General features: G+C 38.3%; 1 protein-coding gene across 1 annotated transcript in view; it reads left to right on the top strand.

Annotated features, from left to right (window-relative positions):
* The first annotated feature begins 166 nt into the window (after positions 1–166).
* The window catches only part of PTPRZ1 (protein tyrosine phosphatase, receptor-type, Z polypeptide 1), a 132,084-nt gene continuing 106,902 nt past the window's right edge, over positions 167–25,348 (top strand). The window contains exon 1 of the mRNA XM_009076486.1: positions 167–221. Coding sequence (XP_009074734.1) covers positions 167–221 — 55 coding nt within the window. The remainder of the gene's footprint in view (positions 222–25,348) is intronic.

The raw sequence follows: 25,348 nt of genomic DNA, 5'->3' as shown, positions 1-25,348 counted from the left end.
CCGGTGACGGCAGGGAGAGACAAGGTCCCTGCCCAGCAGTGCTGACATCGAGCTTTTCTGAGAACGTGGGATGTGAGATGTGACTTTAGGCTCTCACATGGACTGTTCCGAAGAGAACCGGGGATGGTGCAAAATTTCACTCCAAAAAAAGACTCGTTCTCCGAGAATGGGCATCGTCAGCGATTGCCCTAAACCGGGCGAAATACGAGTCGTTCATTCACGTGGGACACCCCTCATACAGAATATGGATTCATATATAGATTTTAGTGGGACTGCTTACATAACCAAATTAATTTTCGGCTCATGCAGATCTGTGTGACTGGAGTGCATCCTAAAAATCATGCAGTGCTCTGTTATACGGTATGATGGTTGTTATAACCAGCGTGAGCCAGTTGATGCTGTTAGAAGTGCTCTCTTCAGTACTTTATCAAATTAATGCTAGGAGCTTAAGTGGTGGGGTTTGTATCTTATTGGATGACCGTTTTGAATTTATACGCTTTTATCAAATAGATCACTAGAAAATATTAGTTGGATGCTTGTATTTCTGTGTGAGGAATTTGGGAGCTTCAGCTCCTTGTGTACAAAACCAGTCTTACAATAGGTCTCTGGTGATAAAGGAGACACTAACCTACATTTGTCAACCAATAGGTGGTGCTGCTTCGGAAACCATGCAGCTCTATAAACAAAGATCGGGGTTAGGTTACTCGGAGTGAAAACAATTTCATACAAAGTTCTGCTGGTTAGTGAAAACTACTTTTTAAAATTTCGTCTTGTGAAAAGTATTTTTACCTCCTTTCAGAAAGTACCATGGAATGACTGAACTTTAAATGTGATGAATGTAGCTGACCTTCAGTTAAAATGTATGATCTTTGTAAAGGCATTAATAGCATTTTAATGTCACTTTTAAACTAACCTATTTCTAAATAGGGTACTTACTCCAATATAATTCTCTTATGGTGGTTTGACAAAGAATGGCCTGTCATAAAACTTTTGATAAGTTTTCATAATGTCTTTCTCACATTGTCAACCTCTTTCCTAAAATCAAATATACTCCCAAGACTACATAAAGGAGAAAATTAGCAGGTGTTCGTATATGTATGTGGAGGTATCTGAAAATGTTTGAGAACAGATCGAGTGTACCATGACATGATCATAATGTAATACAACTCAGTTGAATTTTGGAAAGAATTTTCCTCTTCTGATGATCCTACATTGGAAGCAATGCAAGACATAAACATAACTTTTGTAATGAAACCTTTTAAAAAAAATGATCTAGTGTCTTATTAGAAATAAGATGGTTTTATATAATGTAATATTCAAGTACACTGTATGCATATGTAGGTTATATGGGAAAAGGTTTTTTACTCACACATGTGGTGTAAGTGCAGCTACTTTTTGTTTCTCTAGACTGATACACTATTGTTTTCAAACCTGACCTGAAGACGACCCTCTTTCTAGATGTGATGGATGATTTGGTCTCAATGGTGCATCATTCTGAAAACTCATGAGCTAGACTGTTCAGTGTGTTCAGCAGCATGATTGTTCCCAAGAACGAATACCCTGTACAGGTTATTAGATTGATTTAATCAGATTTTATTTGAATATGTTCCTCTGAGTGTTTCTCCATAACTAAATATGCTATAATCTATGCATTAGTTCAGAGAAGCAAGTATTTTGTTAGAATTCTGATATTATTTCCTTTTGTGGTTATTTTTTTCCATAAAACCCCAAATTATTGCATACTACCAGTGTATGGTGCCTAGGGCTTGTGAGAGACAAGAACTAGGTTGGACTGGCTGCCTCTTACCTTTAGGTATTTTTGGCACAGGAGAATCCAGACACAGGGCTTTGTGAATGGATAATTGCTGGAGAGCATGGCAATCTGCCTTTGCATTGTGGAGTCTATCCTTACTAGTGTGAGCCTAGGTAACGTGTCGATCCCAGTTTCATTTGCTTGTAGTTTCAAAAAATATTGTAGAGTCTGCAGCTGGTCACGTACAGAGCTCTATAGGTTGTCCTTTCTAATAAGTATGTTTGGGAGATTTGCTGTTGCCTTTGGCAGATTCATCAGGAAAGTCTCTCACATGTGTTCAGAAAACACAAGGTGGTCAAGTCAGCCCCACTGAAGAAAAACCTTTTAGAGCAGATGGAGGCAAAAAGTTCTTTCGGGAATGACAAGACAGTGATTCTGTGTTATTGAAGAAATGCTTAGGAACTTGATTCTAATATCCCTGCTGAGATATGAATGACACCTTCCTTCACAGTGTTACTGAAGCCAAGTAACTTGATTGCATCAAGTACTGATACAATTATTTATGGAGCAGGGTATTATCTGAGTATTCTCAGTGAGTGCCATTCAGTGAAGTTCAATGGAAGTGAAGTACTTGTGGAGTGAGATGCTATTCAGTCACAAGTAAAGGCTCGTGAGAAATCCTGTGTGATTGTTTGTGGATGCTACTGTGTAGTTAGAGACTTCCTATCAAGTTCTTTCTGTTACTAAACTTAAAGGGAAAAAAGCCCTATGTGGACAATTCACTTGGTTTTTTTACATCTTTATTTTAAATGAGGACTTTATTAATCTGTAATCTTCAGTCTGCATATATCTTAGGTTGAAGATACTCTTTGAAATTCTGCCCCGCCTTACTGATGTGTTGCATATAACTTGAAAGTCAATGGGGTGTGCCCTTCTTGTGCCTTTTGTCTCATTGTGCCTACAGAAAAAATATCTGAAGTATTTTCAACAAGTAAACTATTAATGAGTCCTTGTAGGCAAGAAAATGCTAATAGAAAAAGGACCATGTTTTAACAAATTGCACTGTAATTGTGGCTAAGTTTGAATCAAAGAGGTGTAAATATTTAGGCAAGAGTTAAAAAATATGCCCAGCCCTCACTAGCAAAATGTATTGATAGTTTCCCCAAATAACTAAAAATCATCTCCAGAATTAGCTTATCTGCATCTTACTGCTGTCGCTGTCTGACCTCAGCCAGGGTTTTGCTTTTCAAAATGCAACTAATTAAACTATGGATTGGTTAATTACTTGTGTCGCCACTTATTTTCTCACTATATAGAAATGATCTCTCTCTTGTTTATAGTTTGTTTCTGGCATCCCTCTGCCATGGTTGTATTTATACAACAGCAGTAATGTTTCCCTAAATATTGTAATTTTCCTTGTACAAGTGACATCAGGACTGTATTTCCAAGCCAGCAGACAGCATGCATCTCACTATCACCATGAAAGCAACTTCTTTGAGCACTTTAGTGGATGGCCACAACTAATAACAATGAGAATCTGAAGTACAGCACTGCCTTAGCTTCCTAAATCCAATCACTCTTTCTGTTCTTTTTTGTATCCACATGTTGGAATTCAGTAAGCCCTTAGACTGCTAAAGGACTGTGGGATCAGATCCTTCTTTATTGCATTAACCTCTTATTTTGACAATATTTTTGTAGCCCAGTTACTTGGCATGCTTCAAACTGAATTACATCACAGTTACGTTACTGTATAGTATTTCTAATGCTTTAGCACATTTTACATTTAAGATTATAAGTTCCTGTGGATGATGATATATAGCTCCTGTGGAGAAATTTAGTCCTGCCATATCTAAAATGTAAAAGCTAAAATAAAAAAATAAGAATTGAGGACCAATTAATTATCTGTTTTAACCATCTCTGTTAGGGCCATTTATATGTTATGCATTTTCATACCATGGAGATTTATATATATCAAAATCTAAATATACAATGTGGATTTATTTTAGGTTCAAATACTGGCAGGTACAAAAAGTTATGCAGAAATGAATGACATTTAAAAGTTAATGTCAGTGTAGCCAAATATTTACTCAGCACACTAGTCTGTAGGAGATACCTGAAGCAGTTAAAACTGTAGTTTCCAATGTTGAATCAATACAATTTATAAGGAGAATTTTCCAAGTTGTATTTGGCATTGCTTCATCTCTGAATATACCCTTCTATCTGAATTCCTGGCGAGAAACTAAATAATATGTATAAAAATAAGATGGTAATTTGAAACTACAATAATTGTAATCTGTATTGTAAATTAGGATGTCAATTTATGAATGTAGGCACTTGCCTGTTTTTTAAGGAATGCTATTTCCTTGATTTTCAGTGCTCATCATTTAAGTGGCCACTTCCCACTACGAGTTCTCTAATTACGAATTTAAGGGTGAGCAGCTTCTGTTCTTTCGTTGACAATTTCAATTCCTCTTCAAAAGTGCCGTGCTTCTCAGTATTCCCCGTAGGGCCTGAAAGTCTGTGGCAGTTCCGGAGCCCCCTGCTCCCATTAAGCTCAGTTCTCACAGCTTCGTGCACCATTTATGTGGCTTTCCTGTACAAGACATCCTTTGGCTATTCAATAAGCTTCTTTTCCCATAAAGACAAAAGTTACCTTTTTGAATACATGTCAAGCCTTCTGTATTAGAAAGATGAATCTACAGGAAGAAAAAGGACTTACAGTATTAAATAAACAAAATCCACTAAATGAAAGATAGCAAATATTTCAAAGAGGCTGGGACTATAAACAAAACTTGGCTCCAGCAGGTTGTTGAGGAACTGTTGGCAGCAGAGTACTTTTGTAGGAAGGTATGGTGCAGGTTGCTTGTTGAATACAAATTACTGATGTTGGTCAATTCAGTCTTGAGGCTCAGGTGGAAATAACTGGAGATTTTATAAACAAGATGAGGGTTTATTTTACTTATTTTCCGTCACTGGCTGATATTGTGGTACTATCCAATAGAGGTGAAATAAACAAGCACTGTGTAAAAGTGTCATCGATTATTCTAGATGAGTCATTCCTCTCAAAAGCTCCTATTGCCTTCTAGTTCTTGCCCATACTTGACTTTGGTTTTCTTTGATCCACCAGGAGTAGCTATATGTCACCCTACAAATCAGTATCTTTCATTAGTAATTGAAGACCCGGGGAGCTATTGCTTGAGTTCGCTAATTTCAGAAATCATTATTATGGTGAAAGTCCCATGGATGATGGAAGTACTATCCCGCATCTGATGAGGAAAGCTCAGCAATGATAGTAGTGGAACTTAGGTTTCTGAACCTAAAGTTTTAATCAAAAGGGTTCCTGACTCAGATAGTTCTTCTCATGGCTTGCAGGGAAGCTTTCAGGCAGCTACAGTTCCTCTTCTGCATGTTCCTTACTTCACCTTATTATGTGCATATCAGTGCCTCTTTACCTCCCAAGTTTAATTGGGATCCAAACCCAAATGCTCTTTCAGATGAATTCCCTGATCCCTAAGTCAGTAAAGCTTCCCTAAATAGATGCTGACAGGATCAGGTATCTTGATCTGACTGCTGCTGCTACTTCTGTTCAGGGCAAAGGACAAGGTGATGGCCGTGTCACCTTTTCATGTTGTAGCCCAGTGACTGAAGCATTTTACCAGAAAGTCTAGAGAGAAGACCCGTTCTGAACTAAAGGGATTTGAACCTACATCTGTCTCCAAACATTGGGTTTTGGCAAATGGGAGGACTCTTCATACTTCTTGGTCAATATGAATCACTTTAGCTTAATTTTGTTTTTTAATTTTAAAAAATATTTTGAGAGGTCAAGGTCTTGAAAGAGAAACTGCTGAGCAGCTGGAAACCACATCTATTTCAGGAATTTTTGGAGCTGGAAATGGAAGCTGGGAGAGTTTGCATGAAAATTTTCAAGCACCTAAGTTTGCCTTTTTCTCAGTGTTCTTTAAACATCTGCTTCAGGCTTTTGGAGGCAGGACTCTGAATTGGTAGGACACTACAGCAAGAGAGGAAATATGAGTTCTTATGCCTCCTCCTACTCAGTATTTCATTATCTACTTGCTGGATACAGTGCATGAAACACTATCACTGCCTTCTTTCTGGTTGTTCTTATTTGGGCAAGCCAGTTGGTTGTTACTGCACTCAGCTGCCTAGATCGCCTAAAGACAGTAGAGCCAGGCTCTGAAGCCTGCTTCTAGTGCCTAACAGGTGGATGATTCAGCTAAATGACATCTTGCACCTGGACGTTTGTCTAAGTCAGGACAGATTCAGCAGCTAGAAAACAAGTTACATGTGGTTTGGCTACTTACCGTATAAAAACCAGTATTTCCTTCTCTAGATGTTTACAGCATCCAGTTAGACATACAAGGTAACGTTTTTTTTCTACTACCCTTTGTGTTTCATTAAACTTAGAGGCTGTAGTTAGCTTGAAATTTTTCTCTGTGATGCTGAGATATTAAAGATCCTACTGTGCAGAAAGCATTCAGCAATTTACATTTCTGTATGAAGATACTAGGACTGCTCACCTGTGAGCAGTATCTCTCACTAGTGAGGGATTTCATTACGACTCTTCAGGAGCCGTGTATCTGTTGATACTTTGTCATTCTCATTGCCAAAAGGTTTCTTGAAGGCCAAAGTATAAAGAAAGTAGCATTTGAAATGGAATCCATATTCACTGCCTTATTTATCTGTTTGGTGAGATAGAGCAACAGTAAAAGCAGTGAAGAGTTGGTTAAACAGCGACATTGAAAGGATGAAATAAGAGACATCCTGAGTACATGTACTGTGTTGAATTTGTGTTACAATAATTGGTCTTCAAAGTGCTGTAAATAAAGGATGTTGCATAAAAATAAATTAAATCAAATGTATCTGTGTGAATGAAGACATATGTTTCTGTAAATTCCCTAACAGAATGTGACAAAGAATTCCTGAATCATTTAAAATTTTGTGGAAATCATGATATGATCTTTAATTGGAATAGATTTTTTGTGGGTTCTTTTTCCTAAGCTATAAAGGCCAAATGAAAATTTTTCCTAAAGAAAATGAAAGGATTTATTGAATTCATTGAGATTTAGACTGGTATGTATCATAATTCTTCAGAATACATTTTTTTCAAAAATAGTGCTGTTTTTCAAAATTGCCAAATCCTTTGAAGAGAGAAATTTGTAACGTACTGTAGGGGCAGCTTATACTGAAGAAACTGAAAGCTTTTTGAGAGCTAAACTAAGTATTTTGAGGAAAAATTAAGCCTTTAAAAATCAGTGTTTTAAAAAAAGACTTGCTTCTTCAATTGCTTTATATGCTGAATTCCATGATTTCAGCAGAAGTTCCCAAACAGAAAAACATCTGCTTGCTTAGACTAAGTAGCTAATGATCAGAGTAACAGCTGGCTTTATAAAAGGGACCTAATAATACTCCAGGCAGTTTGTCTTCTAGCTTCATTCCCAAACTTAACCAACTGTGTTTCATCCATTTCTAGCCATTTGGAAAAGTCACCTTGTTCCAAGCGTATGTCAGTTTCTTCTGTCATTTCCTTTTGTAACTCTTACTCTGATAGTCATGTCTAAGTATGATAACTTAACAAATTTGTCAGGCTGGGACTTCCTGGGAGGCTCAGAGGTCTTCTGCCAGCTTCCTGGAGCACTCCAGTTAGGTGTGAGGATCATTTCTTTTTCCGTGGTGCACTTGCCCCACAACCCATCCACCTGTCATCTGCACAGAGTTTGGGGTGAGTTGTGTAGTCTGTACTTCCCTCTTTCTTTGTAATCTTTGAGTTCTGGTCAGTATCTTTGCATTTCATTTATCTTGCAGTGTTGCAGAAAAACTTGCTTTGTGTGGTTTTGTTTGGGGTTTTTTACACACCTTAGGTTTGTGTTAAAAAAATGTATCACTGTAGATACACAGATCACAGTATAGTTAGTTCTGGCTCACATTGGTGGAACTGTGAATGAATAGATCCTGGATGAACATCAAGGATAAAAAGTTCCAGAAGAGCTATTTACATTTTAGGATAGTGCTGACACAAACCCAAATGACTATAAACTGGCAATGTGCAAATTGAAACTGAAAATTAGAAGAAGGCTCCTAACCATTACAGCACCAGGATTTTGGAAAGTCTTTCCAGTGGTAATATTAGGAGCAAAAAGCCAATCTGTTTGGGTTTTTTTTTTTGTAATCATAGTGTACTATGTTTTCTGTATGTTCCTGTGGGACCTGTAATAGGAGTGAATGCCATCAATGATCTAGGAGTCCCTGTCAGTGAGTACCGTGGCACAGTTTCAACTGTGCTAAATAAGAAAACTGAGCAGTGTGTACCTGGCTGTGCCAGCCAGCTCCCCACTGAAACAACGTAAAACAGTCATTCCTCGTGATGGACCAATACATTTGTAAGCTGTGGTAGTGAGAACTGAGTGCTCACTTGGCATCTCAAGTACCACTCAGCATTTCAAACTGGACTGTGTAGTAAAACTTCATAAATCTATCCAGAAAAAGAAATATATATAAATTATATAAATGGGAGACTATATATAACAAAAATATCATATAAAGTTAGGAGACTTAAAACTGTGTATTTTTGTTTAATTGCTATATTTTGAGGCTGTCGACCATTCACTGTTTTAAATAAGATTACTTGTACAAGCACAGGGTAAGAAATTTCCTTTAAAGAAAAATACTTTAAATCTCTCATGTGGTTGTATAACTTGAGAGGCTAGGGGCCTAGTTAAAATACTATCCATTTGAAAATCTTTGTGAACTGGCAGTGCTCAAACTCTGTCACCTGATACAACCGTAGGAAATTTCAGTTCATTATATTTCAGTGTCAAATTTTGCACAGGCAAAATTCTGAGAGTATTCTCAGGCTCATGCACCCATTTCTCATTAATCTGCTCCATGTCCTCCTCTCACATTCTCATATAAATGGTTTGGCCTTTTTGACAGCCCTGTGAACTCGCTCTTCTCACTACATGCACACTTCTCCAACATGTAAAATTATTCCTGCAGTTTTGTGACAGTTCTCCTTAATTGGTTTCTGCCCTCCTTCTAATGTGTAAGTCTTACATATCTGATACAATTCCTTTTCACTGTTTCTTCCTGTATTTTGTATTATCACTAACTTTACTTCTTTATTTGGGATGAAGAAAAAGGAATTTGTATTTTACTTACTGCTTTATCTATATGGTAAAAAAAAACCCCAAACACATAAGCCAGTACAGAACATATTAGAACTAACCAAATAGTGGATAGAAAATGTAAATTCCTTATTTTGTTTCTCTGTGAATTTTATTTTCTGCACTGTTTTCTAATCACTTTGTCAAAGGTTTAGTTTTTTGGTATCTCTTTATGGGAGGCAGAAAAGAGATTTCTGTATTTACAATATATATGTATTTGAACAGAGGCCAAGTCAGTATTACATTCAACAGAATTCATTCAGGAATACTTAGGCTAGAAATTATTCTTTTAATCCATTAGTGAAAAATGCATCCCTGAAAAATTCCCAATGATTATGCAAAGCTATCCTTTAATCTGAGCCTTTTTTAGTCTTTTCTGGTTTGTGCTATCAACTGTGGGATTTGTAACGCGTGAATCAGCAGACAAAGTATGTTTCCATGTGGCAGTAGTCATCACTGTCTGTATGGGAAGTTCCAACCTTTTTGTGTGAGGTGATAAGACTGTGACACAAAATCTGTCTGTATGGGAAGTTCCAACCTTTTAGTGTGAGGTGATAAGTCTGTGACACAAAACCTTCTAAAGATTTTTCTGAGCAGTGGCTGCACTCATGAAAAAGGAGTTTTAGATTAGATATTAGGAAAAATTTCCTCATTGAAAGGGTGGCCAGGCATTGGAACAGGCTGCCCAGGGAAATGGTGAAATCACTGTTCCTGGAAGTGTTCAAAACTACATGTGGAATGGTCACTTGGGGACATGATACAGTGTTGGCTTAATGGTTGGACTCTGTGAGCTTAGAGGTTTTTCCAACCTTAAAGATTCTATGATTCTCTGTAAAATGACAACAGGAAAAGATATGCTCTGTTCATTAGGAGTATGCCTTAAATGATCTGAGTAGCTTTTGCAACTATATGTGTTTACTGTAGGAACAGAGATTCATCATATTAAAACAAATTGCAGGTTCACCTAAATCAGGTAAAGCTAATAAGGCAGTGATGCATAACAGATAGTTTCAGGTGACATGCAGTCAAGCAAAATAGAAGAAAGCATATATGGCACAACCAGAAAATGTAGACTTGTTTTTGATGAGTAAGGCAATATGAAATAATTAGCTTTTTCTAGTGTGATCTACACATTCTATCACAATTTGAAACAGTGCATTTGACTAAAACTGTAATCCACATTTTCATGGGTTTGTTCATTAGTTAAATAACTCCTTGTATGTGCAAGAGCTTTTCTAAACATATGTAGCCCTGAAATCTGCTTTTCACTTGAAAGCAACAGGAAATTTATCCCACTCAGAGTATCTTTATAATTAAATCAAAGAAGAGATTTCGTCACCTTACAGTGGAACTCAAAATGCTGTGTTAGGCATCCTGCTTGGCATGTACAGGCACCTAGACTGGGATTCATAGCAGCCAGAACGTCGAGTGCTGGGACGTGTGAGCCTGGCTGGTAAAATAAAGATCCGTGTACATAGTAAGGTATGAAAAAATAACTAACTGGGACATGCCTCTCAGGGCCTTGTATTGAGAATAATTATGCTGAACATCTTGTTTAGATGTCTAGACCTGACAAAAAATTATCATGGAATTCAGAATTGTTGATCTTACTACCCCTAAACCAGCTATAAGATTTTGATACTGGAGACTTACCATTGTCATCTAGTAGTACATTTGCCAAAGAAACAGGAGATGGCAATCCTAAACCTTTCCCATGTATGGGGCTTTGAACCACAGCTGTGGAGAGCAGTTAAGTGCCACAGGATAACAGAGCACAGCCGTTGAGGATGGGCAACACTGCAGATCTGTATGCAGGGTGAAGATTGGAATGGTAGAAAAGCTTGAAAGATTAAACCTAATTGTGCAGTCTAATGGGTGAGATAAGCATTTCTAGGTGCCAGACTAGATTTTTCCTCTCCTTTCTTCACTGTGCCCTTGCTACCCTGCCCCAGAGCAGCAGCTGTCACTTTGTGTGGGCAACAAATCCTTGGTCTCCTCCTTCTGCTGTGGCTCCCCACCATCTTCCCCTACTGTGCCCCCCAACACTGCTGTCGTTCTGTGGTGGCAATAAGGCATCTCTGTACTGGGACAGACACAAATGTGCATTTGGCATTTGGCTGTAGAGGCAGTCTGGAAGGGTCACACTGTCTGTGATGGGTGATAGGAGACAGGCAAGAAAATATGTTCCATAGGTTGGATTAAAGCCTTGGGTCAGCAGTTGGACCAGGCTGGGTTATGTCTCTGAGTGATAGGAGTGAGACATGGGATTCCAGTCCCTGTCAGTTTGATTATTTCTGTCTTTTATCTAGCTGCTATCCAATGTAAAAACCACCAGGATTTCTGTTGTCTCCTGTAGTTCTGAAACCTGCTGAAGAATGCTTCTGTATCTCCTGGACAGGTCGGTCTGGTACTTGTCTAGGTCTTTTGGGCATTTCTGTAGCCACCTACTTACCCTGCATCCATGAAATCTGTGCATCTTTCAGTCTTGGATCAGTTGCTGGGTTTTTTTGTTGCATAAAGTGATCCTGTTAGACACAAAAGTGCATTGTATCTCTCCTAGAAAAGAAAACTGTGTAGCTGTATCATTAGTCTGTGTAAGAAATGTATGCATTTGCACCACCCCTGTTGGAATAGTAGGAGGTTTTCTGCCACAAGCAGGTATGGCAACAGAGTGAGCAATAGCTGCAACGTTCTGGAAGAAAATGTGGCATGTGCTCCTTTTTGTAGCAAATCAGCTGCTTTAGATGGCATAGAGACAATAGATACGTTTCCCCTGTGAGTCACTAACCCTCCCCAATGCCCCATATCTCCAAGGCTTTCAGCTGAGGTGAAGCATATTACACTGCTTCCAATACAGTCAAAACCTTAAAGGCTTAGTCAAACCTATAATTAATTAGCGCTTGTGTAACACTTAGAATATATAACTCACTAGATGAGCACTAAGGCCGTTGCTAATGGTTTTAAATCTAGGAAGCAACTTCCCCAAACCCTTTGAAATTGGCAATTATAATGTTCTGTCTAAGATGGGAGAGCTTTGATCACTCCAGAGCAGGAAATAAATGCATGACTTAAACTGGAGAGATACAGTGACAGAACAGCGGCAAACTGTGAAATACACCAACATGGCAGAGGGCCAGAGGAAGATTTGCTGTTGCTCCTTCCAAAACTCGATTTGAAGTCATTTCAGTATTTCTGTGTTGCATAAACGACTGTGAAAGTCCTAGGGGGCCTGTAGTTGTGTGTGCTTACAGTCTGAAGATAAGACATAATTGAAGAATTTTACTTTCATGCCCTCTTCACATGTTTTTTAATTCCTGTGCAATTACAAGGCTTCATTCTGACAGCACTAGAAGTGAACCTAATGAAAATATTCTGACTTGTTCTGTCACAGATACTTAAATATAATTTTTTTTCAAAAAGTAAACAAGATAAGATTTAAAAAATATTAAATTGTGTCTAATTGTATCTGAAGGCCTGTTGTTTTCAAGGATAGGAATATTTTGTAAAGAAACTAAGTACAATCTAGAAGCTTGATTTTGCCATGGTGTTTTCCCAGAGCAAAATGTGTGAAGCTATCTTCTTTGCTTGGCTGGTGCTGGTTGTGGGTTCAGGAATGACATCCACCAAACTGTTTGCCTAACTTACTCAATTTTTCATGAGGTCATTAAAATTTAAGAAGTTCTTTGATATAAAGCTTGTGGTGTTTGCTTGTAAACTTTATACCCTTCCTCCAATAACTTCCAGTTATTAATGGATAGAAGAAGGAAAATCAGAACGTTTTAAGAAAATAAAAAGACCTTCTAGAAAGACTGATTTGAAGGATGTATGGATATTTTTAAGCTAGTGCCATGCCGTCACATGTAAATAATGTGCACCTGTTGAAGGCATCTTCAGAAACATTTTATGTACTTTGATTAATTGCTTAATAAATTCTCTTTAATGAATGTTTGAGTAAGTGAAAAATACTTCAAGTTGCTTCTTGAAGGAGCAAATATTATTGTAATGGTTTTATATCATAGTAACAAAATAAAGTTACATCCAAGTAAAATGAGGGGAAAAAAGTCTATCTCACTACTTGTCTGTATGCTTTCCACTGAGGGATTAAGTGTTAGCACTGTGCCTATTGATGCAGTACTGATGCACTTCAGAAATTTTACAGACATTTGGGAAATTTATAACTGGTTATGGGAAATACAGCCACTTAAATTACACAATAATCTTATTTCATTGCATGGACAGATTAATCCTCTAACTGGGCTTTTACACGTGATGGATAGTTAAACAGAAATGAGATCTGAGGTTAAACTGACGTGTAGATGCTGCATAATCAGGAAATTGCTATAATTTATTATTTATGTATTGACGACATCTAAGTGCATCTGTCAGTGACCAGAGTTTCATTGCATAAGGTACTGTATGAACACAGATCAGGAGTATGACACCTGCTCTATGGAATTTAGAAATATGACAAAATGCAAAAAGAGAAGCTGATAGGACAGAAGATGGGAGTCATGTATTAGTATAAAAAGCAGTTGAGTTGAGGATGCATCATTTTGTCACATCTCTTCTAGATATTCCTGCGAGGGCCAGTTTTCAAAGAGGTATTGAACTGGTCTTTCTCAGTTCCTTTTCTGTAAGGTAGAGGTAGTAATACTTTACTCAAAGGCATTTTGTGTGAACAAGGGCATGTTCACATTTCTAAAGCTCTTTCAAGAGAAGAAAGTTTAGCTCCAAGTCATACATTACAGGGCAGTGCTGTGCTGTGAGGAAGTTGTGCAGAGAGACTTTGCAGCCCCCGTAGGACCCGAAACTTGCGTGCAGGAAGCTCCGTTTGCAGTCACCTGGAGCCCCTGTGGCAGCCCCTTGCGTGCCATATAAACCCTAGGCAATACTTAGAGATGAGGAGAAGCATTCACCTGGAGACCAAATGTATCCTGATGATTCAGTTGGAAGCTGAAAATCGTGAGACCTGAGAACTGAACCTGGCAGACAGTATCAACTCAAGCATGTCATTTTACCTTCTTTGCCTTGCTTTTCTGTCTGCAAAGCTGAGACAATATCCCTGCACTTTCTGAAGTCACTTCAGGAACAAAAGTACAGCATAAGTAGTAGGATGCACAGATAGTACAGTGTGAGCACTGGCGTGTGAGGAACCAAGGTGTGCTGCTTCATGTGATGAGAGCCCTTTCAGCATGAGCACAGTCTTCCAATAGTGTATGACTTCACTTTGGTGAGACAGCATGTACATTTACACATGAAAACATGAGTCAAACAGCTGATCTGAACATTTATCCTATGGTGGATCCTCTCTGATCAAAATCCTAAATGGAGATCCTTACCCTATGTGGCCCACTGGTACCACAAACCATGGGCTCTGAGACCTCATGGTTCCAACCTGAGAGTCAGCGTGGAGAAATGTGGCAAAATCTGGTAGGCATTTACTGTATAAGACCAAGCTCTAACACCTTGCAAAAGCAACAGTTATACTGAATGGGGATAACATTGATGTTATTCTATCCAATTGCTGTAATTTAGTGTTCATATGCTGTGTATAGTTAGAAGTGTGGTAGGACAGTCATAACATCCTAAAAGGTTGGGTTTTCCTCATGTGTTGCGGTCAGTAAAGCTCAGGTCCATGTCATGTTCAATGACAATAATGAAAATACTTATAATATTATCCTGTGTCATTTTTCTTCATGGTACAAGGGTGGGTATTTGAGCATGAGTATAGGGGTGTTGACAGCTATTTTCCATTAGCTGCCACCTCAGTTCCATGAGGTCTTGCAACATGTGTTGTCTAGGTGGTCCCTAGTACTGAATATGAGTACAGCTTTTCTCTCTTACTCTCTCCATGCTGCCAGGTAAAGAGGGACATGGGTCACCATTTACTCTTCAGTGTTTGCTGCCAGTTACCACAGTGCAGTGTCCTGGTAAATTCTTGTTGTCTCCAATTCTGTCTTCATGGAGGTGATACTCTGTATCAATTACTTGTAGTTCAGAAGTAAATGTTTTCTTCTAAGTTGTGACCTTAAGAGCAACTACTGACATGGGCTAAAGCTTTAAGTTGCACAAGCGAGCAGTGGATAAAAACCTAAGTTTCTTTTTACTCTCTTCTTAAAAAAACATTAAGAAAAAATATATTAAAGATGTTAAAAATGAATAAAACCACCATTCCAGATTTTTATTGTCTTCCAGGAAATAACTTATGGAGGGAAAAAAAGTAAAATACTTGGTGAGTCCTACTGACAAGTGGAAAAGAGTTAATGGTAGTTTCCAGAGTCCTTATTCCAGTTCATAGAAATCTCAGAGAGATTAAGAGAGAGAGGAAGAGAGCAAGTGGAGGAAACGAAGAGCAAAAAAAAAAATAGGGAAAGGGAGAAAGGAGAATGGAGGAGGGAAGAAGGATAAAGTTTACAAATGAGACATCTGGCACTTGTGCAGCTTTTGTTTATCTCATTTTTTTTTAATTTTGATACTGTTGCATTCTGCAACTGCTTGACATTTGTAAGTACTAGAAAAGGGGCTAGGGGGATTCAAATTACTCCTACTGGTACTTTCACAGGCATTGCATCACCAAAAACAGAATGACATGAAATGAAGTGACTGAACCCCAAGCTTTCAGTCTCAGTTGTTTTTAATGACACTCTTCCACATAATGAGGAAAATGAAGGGCGTAATGCTACCAATTTCTTCTGTTTTTTTAATAAATGCAACCAAGTAGAGTTTATTGCAGAACAATTTATGAGATGCTCATTCATCACAACAGAGAAAAAAACAGTCCAGAGCAAGAGTTGAGGAGTCTCCATATATTTGATTTTAACAGGATTTGTTTATCTCACTTCCTTGGTGTCATCACCTCAGTGATCTCTAAAGACACACAGGAATGTAATGCTTCTAGCCAACACATGATTAATGAATTATAGAAAGACACTCATTGACACTTGCAAGGAGAAGTTAAGTGATGCAGTGAGAAGAGCAGTGATGGGTTTGGGGAAGGAAGAGGCACCATGCCCTGCCCACTTACCCACACTTCTGCACTTCCTTGGTCTCCAAGGGTGACCCTCAAACATGCTTCTCTTCTGCTCATAAGGAACCATATGCACTCCTCTTCCCCTCCTCTTCCACAGCCCCATGTCTGGATGTGACTGAGATTTCTCTTCCAAAAATGCTGCTCTTCTGGAGGCATTCAGTGTTCTTGTTCTGTGGGGGAGAAGGATGTCCTGCAAAGCAGATTCTGGGTAGTTGTCACTTGCTGCCTGTGGCAAGCATCCATATCTAAGATTATCATATAAATTCTGTTTGTACAGCATCCAGTCTCAATGCACCACGAGTTCTGTGGATGTTCTGGCAATACTACAAATGAATCATTATAATAGTTGATAAAAAGTGAGTGCTGACAGTGATATTCAGGCAGTAATGACCATTGTAACCTAAAAAACCCCAAAGAGCTTTATTGTTTTCAAAATAGAAATGTGTGTTCTGAGGCTGAAAGGTAATTTGGCTGGAATAGTACATTTCATTTATAATAAATGCATCCTGACCTAATGGTTCCTCCTTGCATAATATGCAAACCCAGGAATTGATGGTAAAACTTACTGTTCCTGAGCATGGAACACTGCTGCCTCTATGGACAGGATATAGAGGTGTATTACAGGTCAAAAAGGGACTGCTGGTTTTCACCAAAATGTACAGACCTTTGATAAGAGCTGTCTTTGTGAGGTAACATCTGAAGTGGAGTTAAAAGCCTTGAACTTACAAGGAACATGGCTGGGAGGAGTTTTAGCATGCAACAGGGAACAGACAGGCTGGTGTGGCACATAAATTCTGTAAGTTTAAGTTATTTTTCGGGGAGACAGTATTTGGAAATAAGTTTTAGCTAAGTTCCAAAAATTATTTTGAGAAAACAACTGTAAATTCTTTTTGATGCAGTATCTATAATGAGTGCTATTGTAAGAATCCATGCAAGGCTCTAGGAAGGAACATGTGCTTGACTGGATTGCATTCACTCTGGAAAATAAAACTTTGTTCTACTTGCAGCTCTAAAGAGTAGATCTCTGTTCTTTTTCTTCCACACCAGAATTTCCATGATGGCTGTGATGAGTATCCTAGTTTTATGTGGAAAGAAATTGAAAGAGAAGCAAGCTGTAATTCCCTATTGAAAAATACAAGTCAAGAAAGAAATTGACAGGAAAAAAGGCATATTAGTGCAGATCTTGATCAAAAGAAATTCTTCTACTCAGTTCTACAGTGTGTCCATAAAATTTTTGACATACGTCTGCTAGACATTACAATTTTCTGATGTATATTATACAACAAATAAATTTCTGAGAGTAAGGTAATATTAGCGTGTCATGGGTTAACCCCAGCCAGCAACTAATTACCATGTGGCCACTCGCTCACTCCCTGCCAGTGGGATCACGGAGAGAATTGGAAGGGTAAAAGTAAGGAAACTCATTGGTTGAAATAAAGACAGATAAGAGGGAAAGCAGAAGCCACACACACAATCAAAGCAAAACAAGGTATCTTTCCTGCACTTCCCATGGGCAGGCAGTTGTTCAGCCATGCCCAGGAGAGCAGGGCTCCATCATGCAGAATGGTTACTTGGGAAGACCAATGCCATCACTCCAAATGTCCTCTCTTCTCTCCACTTTGTATACTGAGCATGGTGTGATATGGTATGGAATATCCCTTTGGTTGGTTGGAGTCAGCTGTCCTGGCTGTGTCTCCTCCCAACTTCCCATGCACACCTTGTCTCCCTGACAGTGTGGCAGTACAAAAAGGCCTTGGCTCTGTGTAAGCTCTGCTCAGGAATAGCACAAACATCTCTATATTATCAACCTTGTGTTCGACACAAATCCAAAACACAGCTCCATACTAGCCACTGTGAAGAAAATTAACTCTACACCAGTCAAAACCAGCACATAGGGTAAGAACTAGTGTCCAGGAGCTACTCCTGAATTTAAGTGGCTCAGCTGCTCAGAAAGAAGGTAGAAAAAAGTTAACTGCTTATGCAAAAGACTGCATAGCAAACTATATCTGAAGAAGAGGATTGATTCCGAGTATACATGATCATCTCCTTTCTTTGATGTAGGAAAGTACCCAAACCATGGTCAAAATGTGGAGTATTCAGTGCTTGCATGAGAATCACTTATTTTTCAACTTATACCAGTGTAACCTCTCAAGCACTATAAACATGAAAGTGGATATTAAGTAGTAATAAAACCAACAGAAACTTTTTCCTACAGTTAGATTCTTTCATCCCCTTTCCTAAAGTGATAATGTGGAGTTCATAAGAGACCAGATACATTTTAGTGAACTAATAAAATTTAATCCTCACATAAATTAACTAGTATTTTGCCAGTATAAGAGCAGTGAGCCCATTCATTTGGCAATAAACCAGGCACTGCTGGATAAATTAAAATGCAACCCTTTCATCACTGCTTGATTTAGCAATTAGTTGACATCAAATTAGCAAGCATGCACTAGACAGAGAATACTGAACGTAATTTCTCCATTTTGCATACCTATATAGTAGGCAGAATTAATACTGGTAGGATTTCCATTATTTACGCAAAAAAAAAACCCAGTCATGTTAAAAGTGTTAGTTTGCACTTACCTGGCATTCAGCATAGATAAGATCTTCCTTCACCCTTAATCTAATTTTGACAAAATTAATAGTGGCAAGCCTTGAGAAAATAAGTGCGTGACAATTCATAAAGAAGTGGGTTAGATATGAAGGAGTTTGCTTTGCTGATGATGACAGGCCTCAGCCTATGAATCAGCAGTATAAGAGAAGTATGCAGAGAAAAGACAGCTCTAAAGATAAAGGTAAATGATGAAATCTAAATGAGTCCTGTGGACTAGGAAGATAGTGTTGTAAATCAAGTCTGAGATGTGGGCTGAGGCACACATGTATAGGTGAAGAGTGAAGCTTCAGTTTGAAACAGGAAAAAGGAAATGTTTGAGAAATGATCTCTGTGTTATGATGCAGCCTCAGAGAACAATTCGTCCATCATTCAGCCCATCGCTGACAGCTTGCTTTCCCTGGGGAGTTAATTTGATGGCAAGAGCCTGCCCTTAGCTGTCATTTTTTATCAGGTCTGAGAAGTTTCCTCCTATAGCAATCAGGCTTACTGCACTTGCCTGACACCCTGCATATACACAAATAGGTGTCTGCCTATTCTGGGGCAAAGATAACCACAAAGAGTGGGCCAGAGCAATTAATGTGGCCATTAAAAATCTCTTGGTGTGCTCCTAAGATGGCCCTAGGAAAAGGATCTGACTCCTTTGACAACTGAAGCTGTCCCTCAGCCATTGCCTGTATTGATTCTTTAGTACACAGGAGCCTGACCTGGCAGCCCAGTTATGGGCTCTGTGCACCAGGTTGGCCTCTGTGTGGTAAGGTTAAATAGAGCACCTAAAGCATTAGAAATCTGTAAAGAAGTGCATATGGAAAGGTTAAATGGACAACTTAAAGTTAGCAAAAACTAGAAAACATTTAAGCTGTAGTATAAAGGAAAATGAAAAAGAAAAATTAGGTATGACAGGAAGGAGAGAAGAAAGAAAATAAACTAGAGGACAGTGGAGTGAAGGTTTGGGTCCTATTCTGAATTAACAAAGGACTTATTCCAGAAGACTTTGGTGGGGTTTTTTTCTCAAAGCTCTGGTTTTTGGCTGTACTTTAAGCTTCACATACATGTTATAGTTTGAATTCCTTTTCTTCTGGAAAGAGAGATGAAACATTTGTGTCCTGTTTTGGAAAGGTGTGATGACTTAATTTTGATCTTCAGCCCAGAAGTAATTTTTACCAATAAAGAAATAAAAATTACCAGAGACACACTCTGTGGTCTTCTGCACATTGGCCTAAAATGGGTTCAGGTATTTATGAAAAGCCACAATCCCTTCATAATGCTACACTCTCCTAATGAATGCCAAGATATGTTTATATGAAAATTGGAATTTTCAGTAGAAGGCTACACCTTTCATAGTTTTTTTTCTGTCTAACCTCAGCTGTAGGATGTGTAAGTGGTTGATGCTGCCATGGGTCCTTTCCTGTACCTCAGTGTACAAGAAAGGGAGAGGCAATGCTGACTAAAATATTCTAACCGTTCAGGGACTGGATATCTTACCCCTTTGGAATGAAGACTAGAAACTTTTCTAATGTAGACTTTGGTTCAGTTATCTGTTTCTCATTGAATTCAATTACACGTCTCCTGAGAACTTTCAAAAGTCCCCGTTCACACAGATTGTATGTAGCCAGCACACTGCCAAGAGATGTGCCTTACTTCTCCAAAGAGGGCATTTGCTTCCTGTGCACTTTCACGTGCTAGTCTCTTAGAGTGAAAAAGAAAAGGTTTGATTTCTCATTTTCTTCTTCTATTTTTCTTTGTTACACTTGTGCAGAAACATGCTATGGAAAGAAGCAGTACTCTTCATCATAGATTATATATAGCTCAAATAATGAACACTTGGAGCTTGGAAAATTTGCATTTCTCCAGGAAAGATACCATATATAATTTATAAATTGCTTTTTCACGGAGAAGCTGTTTTCTTTTTATGGAGAGACTTACTTCGATGAAAGTCACTTGCAGCTGGTGGTAAAACTGAAGTTATAATTCAGTGATGTAGGTTAATGATATGATGTACCAGAGAATATTGCATGAAGTATTGAATGCTGAATTGCAGAAAGCTATGTGGATATATGAAATATATTTGTTATTGGCAGTAGGTATTTATGGACTGAAGAAAGATTTTTCAGTTTCTTCTCCCAACTGCTTCTGTGCATGCCCTTGGACAAAGATGACTTAGAAACTCAGGATTCATGTCTTCTTCAGATGTATGTCAAGATGCTCAATTTCTTTCCAGATTCGTAGGTACAACCCCAGATTAGCTTTGCAGTCCCAGACAGAGGTTACTACATATATGCATGCATGATTATTGATGTCAGCTTAAAGATTTTTACTTACTAGAATTCTTTCACAAACAAAACAAATGGTTGAATAATTCACTCAGAATAACCAATGTCTCTTAATAAATTCTCTATTTTCCTTTACTAAGAAATGTATTTTCTTGTTTGGAAATAATTGTTAAAGCCTGTATTGGGATGAGCAGATAATTTAAATCATAAAGGGTACTTGGCTTTAAAGGAGAATAGAGTAAGGGAAAAGTTTCTTTCAGTTCATTTGTGGAAATTGTGTTCAAGCTATTTGAATTGAGGGAATTTTAGATAATGAGGTTTTTGTACTCTTGGATCACACCTGATCTCAGCAAAATCAGTGGCAAAAGTTCCTGTTCCTTTAATGGAACTAGAGTTTCTTGCGGAGAGGCTTGGGTGCATATGGGATACAAGAAGGAGCTTTATAATTAAAATTGTCACATGGTAGTCTGACTTAAAAGTAAATCAGAGCTTGTCAAAGAAACTAGCAATTAACTCTGAACTCTATAAAGTTTCCGTCCTTAAATCTAAAAGAGAAATCTGTTCAATTTGTAATTATCTTTATGGGCTATAAAAATATGGCTCCAGATAAAGAAAATAATTCCTTACATTAAACCCCAGGAGTACTGTTAGATAGAAAGGGGTTCACTATGAAAATATTGGTCGACTTAAAGCTTCACTGTGATTCTGTTAGGAAAAAACCACACAAATATATATTTAATTATTGAAAATTCCTTCATGCATACACTGCAGAGTGAGTTACAGGAAGGGTTTTTTTAGGGGCAGAAACTGCCAAAAAAGGTTTGGAAGCCAGCAGAGGGAGGGTTTTGTGGAGGGAAGACACCAATATAAACATAGTTACAGTAAATCCAGTAGCAGTGAGACCCTGTCCTGTCACCTCCTTATTCAGAGTCTTTGAATGCAAAATTGCAGTGATGTCTTATGGACCAAAATTGATTTCAGTGGCATTTTCTAAACAATACAATGGGTCTGAGGGGAATAGAAATGCCCTCCTTATGTTTGGAAGTCTGGTTATGGAAAAAATGGCTGTCATTTTTAAAAAGGTCAGCAAAGCCAGACTGTAGTGGGGACACCTTATTGGCCAACTGCAGGTATTATATCTTTGGTTTATTTTATGTGTGATAGATGCACTGCTGTGACTTGCAGAGTAATTTTTTGACATAAAAATATTCACTATTATGGCATAGCAGAGTAGCAATTTCATTGTACATAGGATATTTCCAAACTGTTTTGGTTTTGCAGCTAATTAGCTTAAGGTAATTGGATAGTGATTATTTATTTTTAAAGACCTTTTACTTAAAATATTTTTTCTTTACCATTTAACTAATTTGCAGTTTTTTACTGTTAACTGTATTTTAGGAGACAAAAGTATGTATTGTTTCAAAGTTTCATCACAATATTCATGTCAGTGAAAGCTTGGCTGCCTGTTTTTGCTGCAAACTTATGTAAATTTCTGGGGACCTTGTGTGAATGGAAGGAGTCTGAATTTGTGTCCATGGTAATCTGTTCAATGTGTAGAGGAAGTTACAATGGCCTTAACCCATGAAAAGGATCAGTTGTTTTCATGGAAAGCAGTCAAGACATGCTTTGAATTCAGATAGTCAGCTTAATCAGAGCTGGACATCGTTTTTTTAAGGGTTTCTCTTTGAAAGAGCTGAATGCTGGTCACCTGCTGCAATCAAAATACACCATTTATCTGCAAAGTGGCATAAAAATTTAACAGTTAGCTGAAGAATGGATACATCACTGAAACAAAGAAAATAATCCTGCAGTTATTTGCAGCCTCTACTTGGACATGCATAAGCATGAAAATGCCATAGTCGTCTGGGCTCATTACCTGCCTTCAGCCACCTGGAGCTGAGTGAATTCACACCATGCTTCTTTAGGACTGGGAATTCAGCGGCACCAAGTCCTCACCCCCTTCCTGGGTGTGGTGGGAATCCTGCCTGGGCAGGGATGGCCAGCATACCTGAGAGACAAGACACGGAGGGGCTTTAGTTCAGTCTTACACCAGCCATCATAGGACATAACAAGAACTGAGGTCTCCACCTCATCTTGCTTTTCCTCAGACAAAATGGTTCTGCTGGAACAGCTTGCAGCCCTGGTAAGAACAAGGTGATTGAAACTATATTCCTCTTTTACCTTTACCAAAAGAAATTGTACAATAGCATCTTCATTTGGGTTTTCTTCTGCATTTAAATAAAATTACAGTACAAGGAAGAGTAGCATTAGGCAATCTGTGTTTATTTGGCTATTCAGGAGAGATTTAATTTGCAAGGTTGAAAATACCTTTCTCAGCTTCGTCTGTTTCAGCCAGTGAAAGTACAAGATCCTTCTGTTCCATATCTTAATTAATTTGCTGCAGGATATTTCCACAGTTTAATGGTAGATTGGTATTAGGGGTGGCTTGCTTTTGATGATGAAGAGCATGACAAGCTTAAAAATAATAAATGCAATGATGTAAGAAAATAAACAGTTCATGCAGGGTTTTTTTTCAGTATCTGTCTAGTGCTACTTGAACATTTTATAACAGTGTCAGCTAAATGAATTTGCTGTATTGCTGCATGAAGCTGCATTTAGTGAACATTGTAAGTACATTTCCTGGCCTTCCTTGAAAATGGCATTACCCAACAGCTTTCCAGTGGGAGAGGCAGGTCTTTCAATGCAGAGCTCTGAATTAACACAGCAAGAACAGCTGGTACTTTCTCCTAATCCAATTTAAGAGCTGTAAATTCCCAGAATTATTTCCATAAGAGTGTGCCCTGTGCGTGTTCACCAGTGGAGATGTTTGAACATTAAAACTGTAATGGAAACATGGTAACTGCTCAAGGCATAAGGGAAAAGATCACTGATGGATGATCACATTGTAAGCAACAACATAATCTCATTCAGGCAGAGGAAAAACAGTTAGGTAAGTACTGTAATGGCTGGCATTTTTACTGGGCATTTAAATTGTCTTTCTCCATGGGAGCAGACAATAGCATCAAGGATTTCCTTACAAGCTCCAACAAAAGGTAAGAGTATAGGCGGAGGTGTACTGTTAAGGAATATCTCAAGTGTCTTTACAGGAGGCATAGGGGTCAATGGCCAGATCAGACTGTTCTCCTGGTTCTCTAGGTCATACGCAATTCAATAAAGCAGAACGTCTAGAAACTGTCCAGAGGAAAAAGCAATATTAGTAATAGCTGTAGTCACCTAAATAAGCCTTTGTAGAATAATTGGGTTTTGATGATGAACTGTACAGTGAGGAAGCACAGAATCGTGCCATTTGAAGATACCATTGCCCACAAATTATTCATGGAAGGTGTACTCTGCAGTGTTGGTTAGGCCAAAATATGCTCTATCCTATTCTCTTACAGGTACTGTGAAAGACAGTACTAAAACCAGCATTTGCTCTTTGAACAAGGTGGATGTTGCAACACAGAAATAAGAGTCATGTAATCTCCAGTTCTTTAAGGTAGCTGCAACTGATGGATCTGAGATTTTTCCATTTACCAGGCATATCAGTTTGCAGTCATGTTTTGCTGTCCCAGACAGAATTTCAGAGCATTAAGGGAGACGTTGCTAAACAGCATCTCCATGGCATTGCTAAAAAGCATGCCCATGAATCGAAGCAAGAGTCAGTCATATCACTTGCTCCAGCCAACTTCTCAAAGTTAACTTTGTTGTTTACCTGGACACAAGTAGAGTGTCTATTACAGAACAGTAAGTGATGTTTATTTTAAGTTTTATTAGCAGTTGCATTTCATCTAGGAGAAGTACTTCAGCTGTTTCAGACACCTTGGATCTTTCATGTGTAGTAAACAAATAGCAGGAATAGCCATGTTGGGTCATCCCTGAATTCAGTAGTCTGACAGAGCCAGTGCAGATGTTTCAGAAGAACAGGCGAGAAATCCCACAGTAGGTAGAAGTGAAATACTCCCCAGTCTTCTCTTCGTACATCTCATTTATGCCAGGTGCCTTTCTAAATGTATTGTGTAACTCCAGATATTCTTGATATCTTTATACCTATTTCAGTCTTCACTTAGCTGTTAGCCTGAGCAGTTTCTTGCAGTGATAATTGCCTAGGCAGATGTGAAAAAAGTGTATCCTTTCACTACTTTTCCTGTTTTCAGCTGTCTCATTAATGCCCCCAGGTGTTCTTGTTCTTCTAGAGAGGGGAACTAAAGTTACCAGTCTTCATTTTAGCAACATTCATTATTCTTTATATTTGTTTTCTTTCCAAAGTAAGCATTCTTAATCTTTTCCCTCTCTCTATTTATTTGGAACTTTTGCATGGTCACTTTCATCAGTGTTCCCTCTCACCCATGTTATTGCGCTTGTTTTCAAGAAGGCAAGACCAGCATAGAATGCAGTTTTCCAGATGAAGCCACACTGATGATAAGTATTAAGGAGGCAGTAATGTTCTTCACTATTTCTCACATATTTCCAAATTTCTGTTTGGACTCCAGTTACAAA

The sequence above is a fragment of the Acanthisitta chloris genome, unplaced genomic scaffold, assembly GCF_000695815.1.
Source record: "Acanthisitta chloris isolate BGI_N310 unplaced genomic scaffold, ASM69581v1 scaffold1626, whole genome shotgun sequence".
Classification (NCBI taxonomy): domain Eukaryota; kingdom Metazoa; phylum Chordata; class Aves; order Passeriformes; family Acanthisittidae; genus Acanthisitta; species Acanthisitta chloris.
The sequence above is the reverse complement of the archived record's forward strand: the minus strand, read 5'-3'. Positions and strand labels throughout refer to the sequence as shown.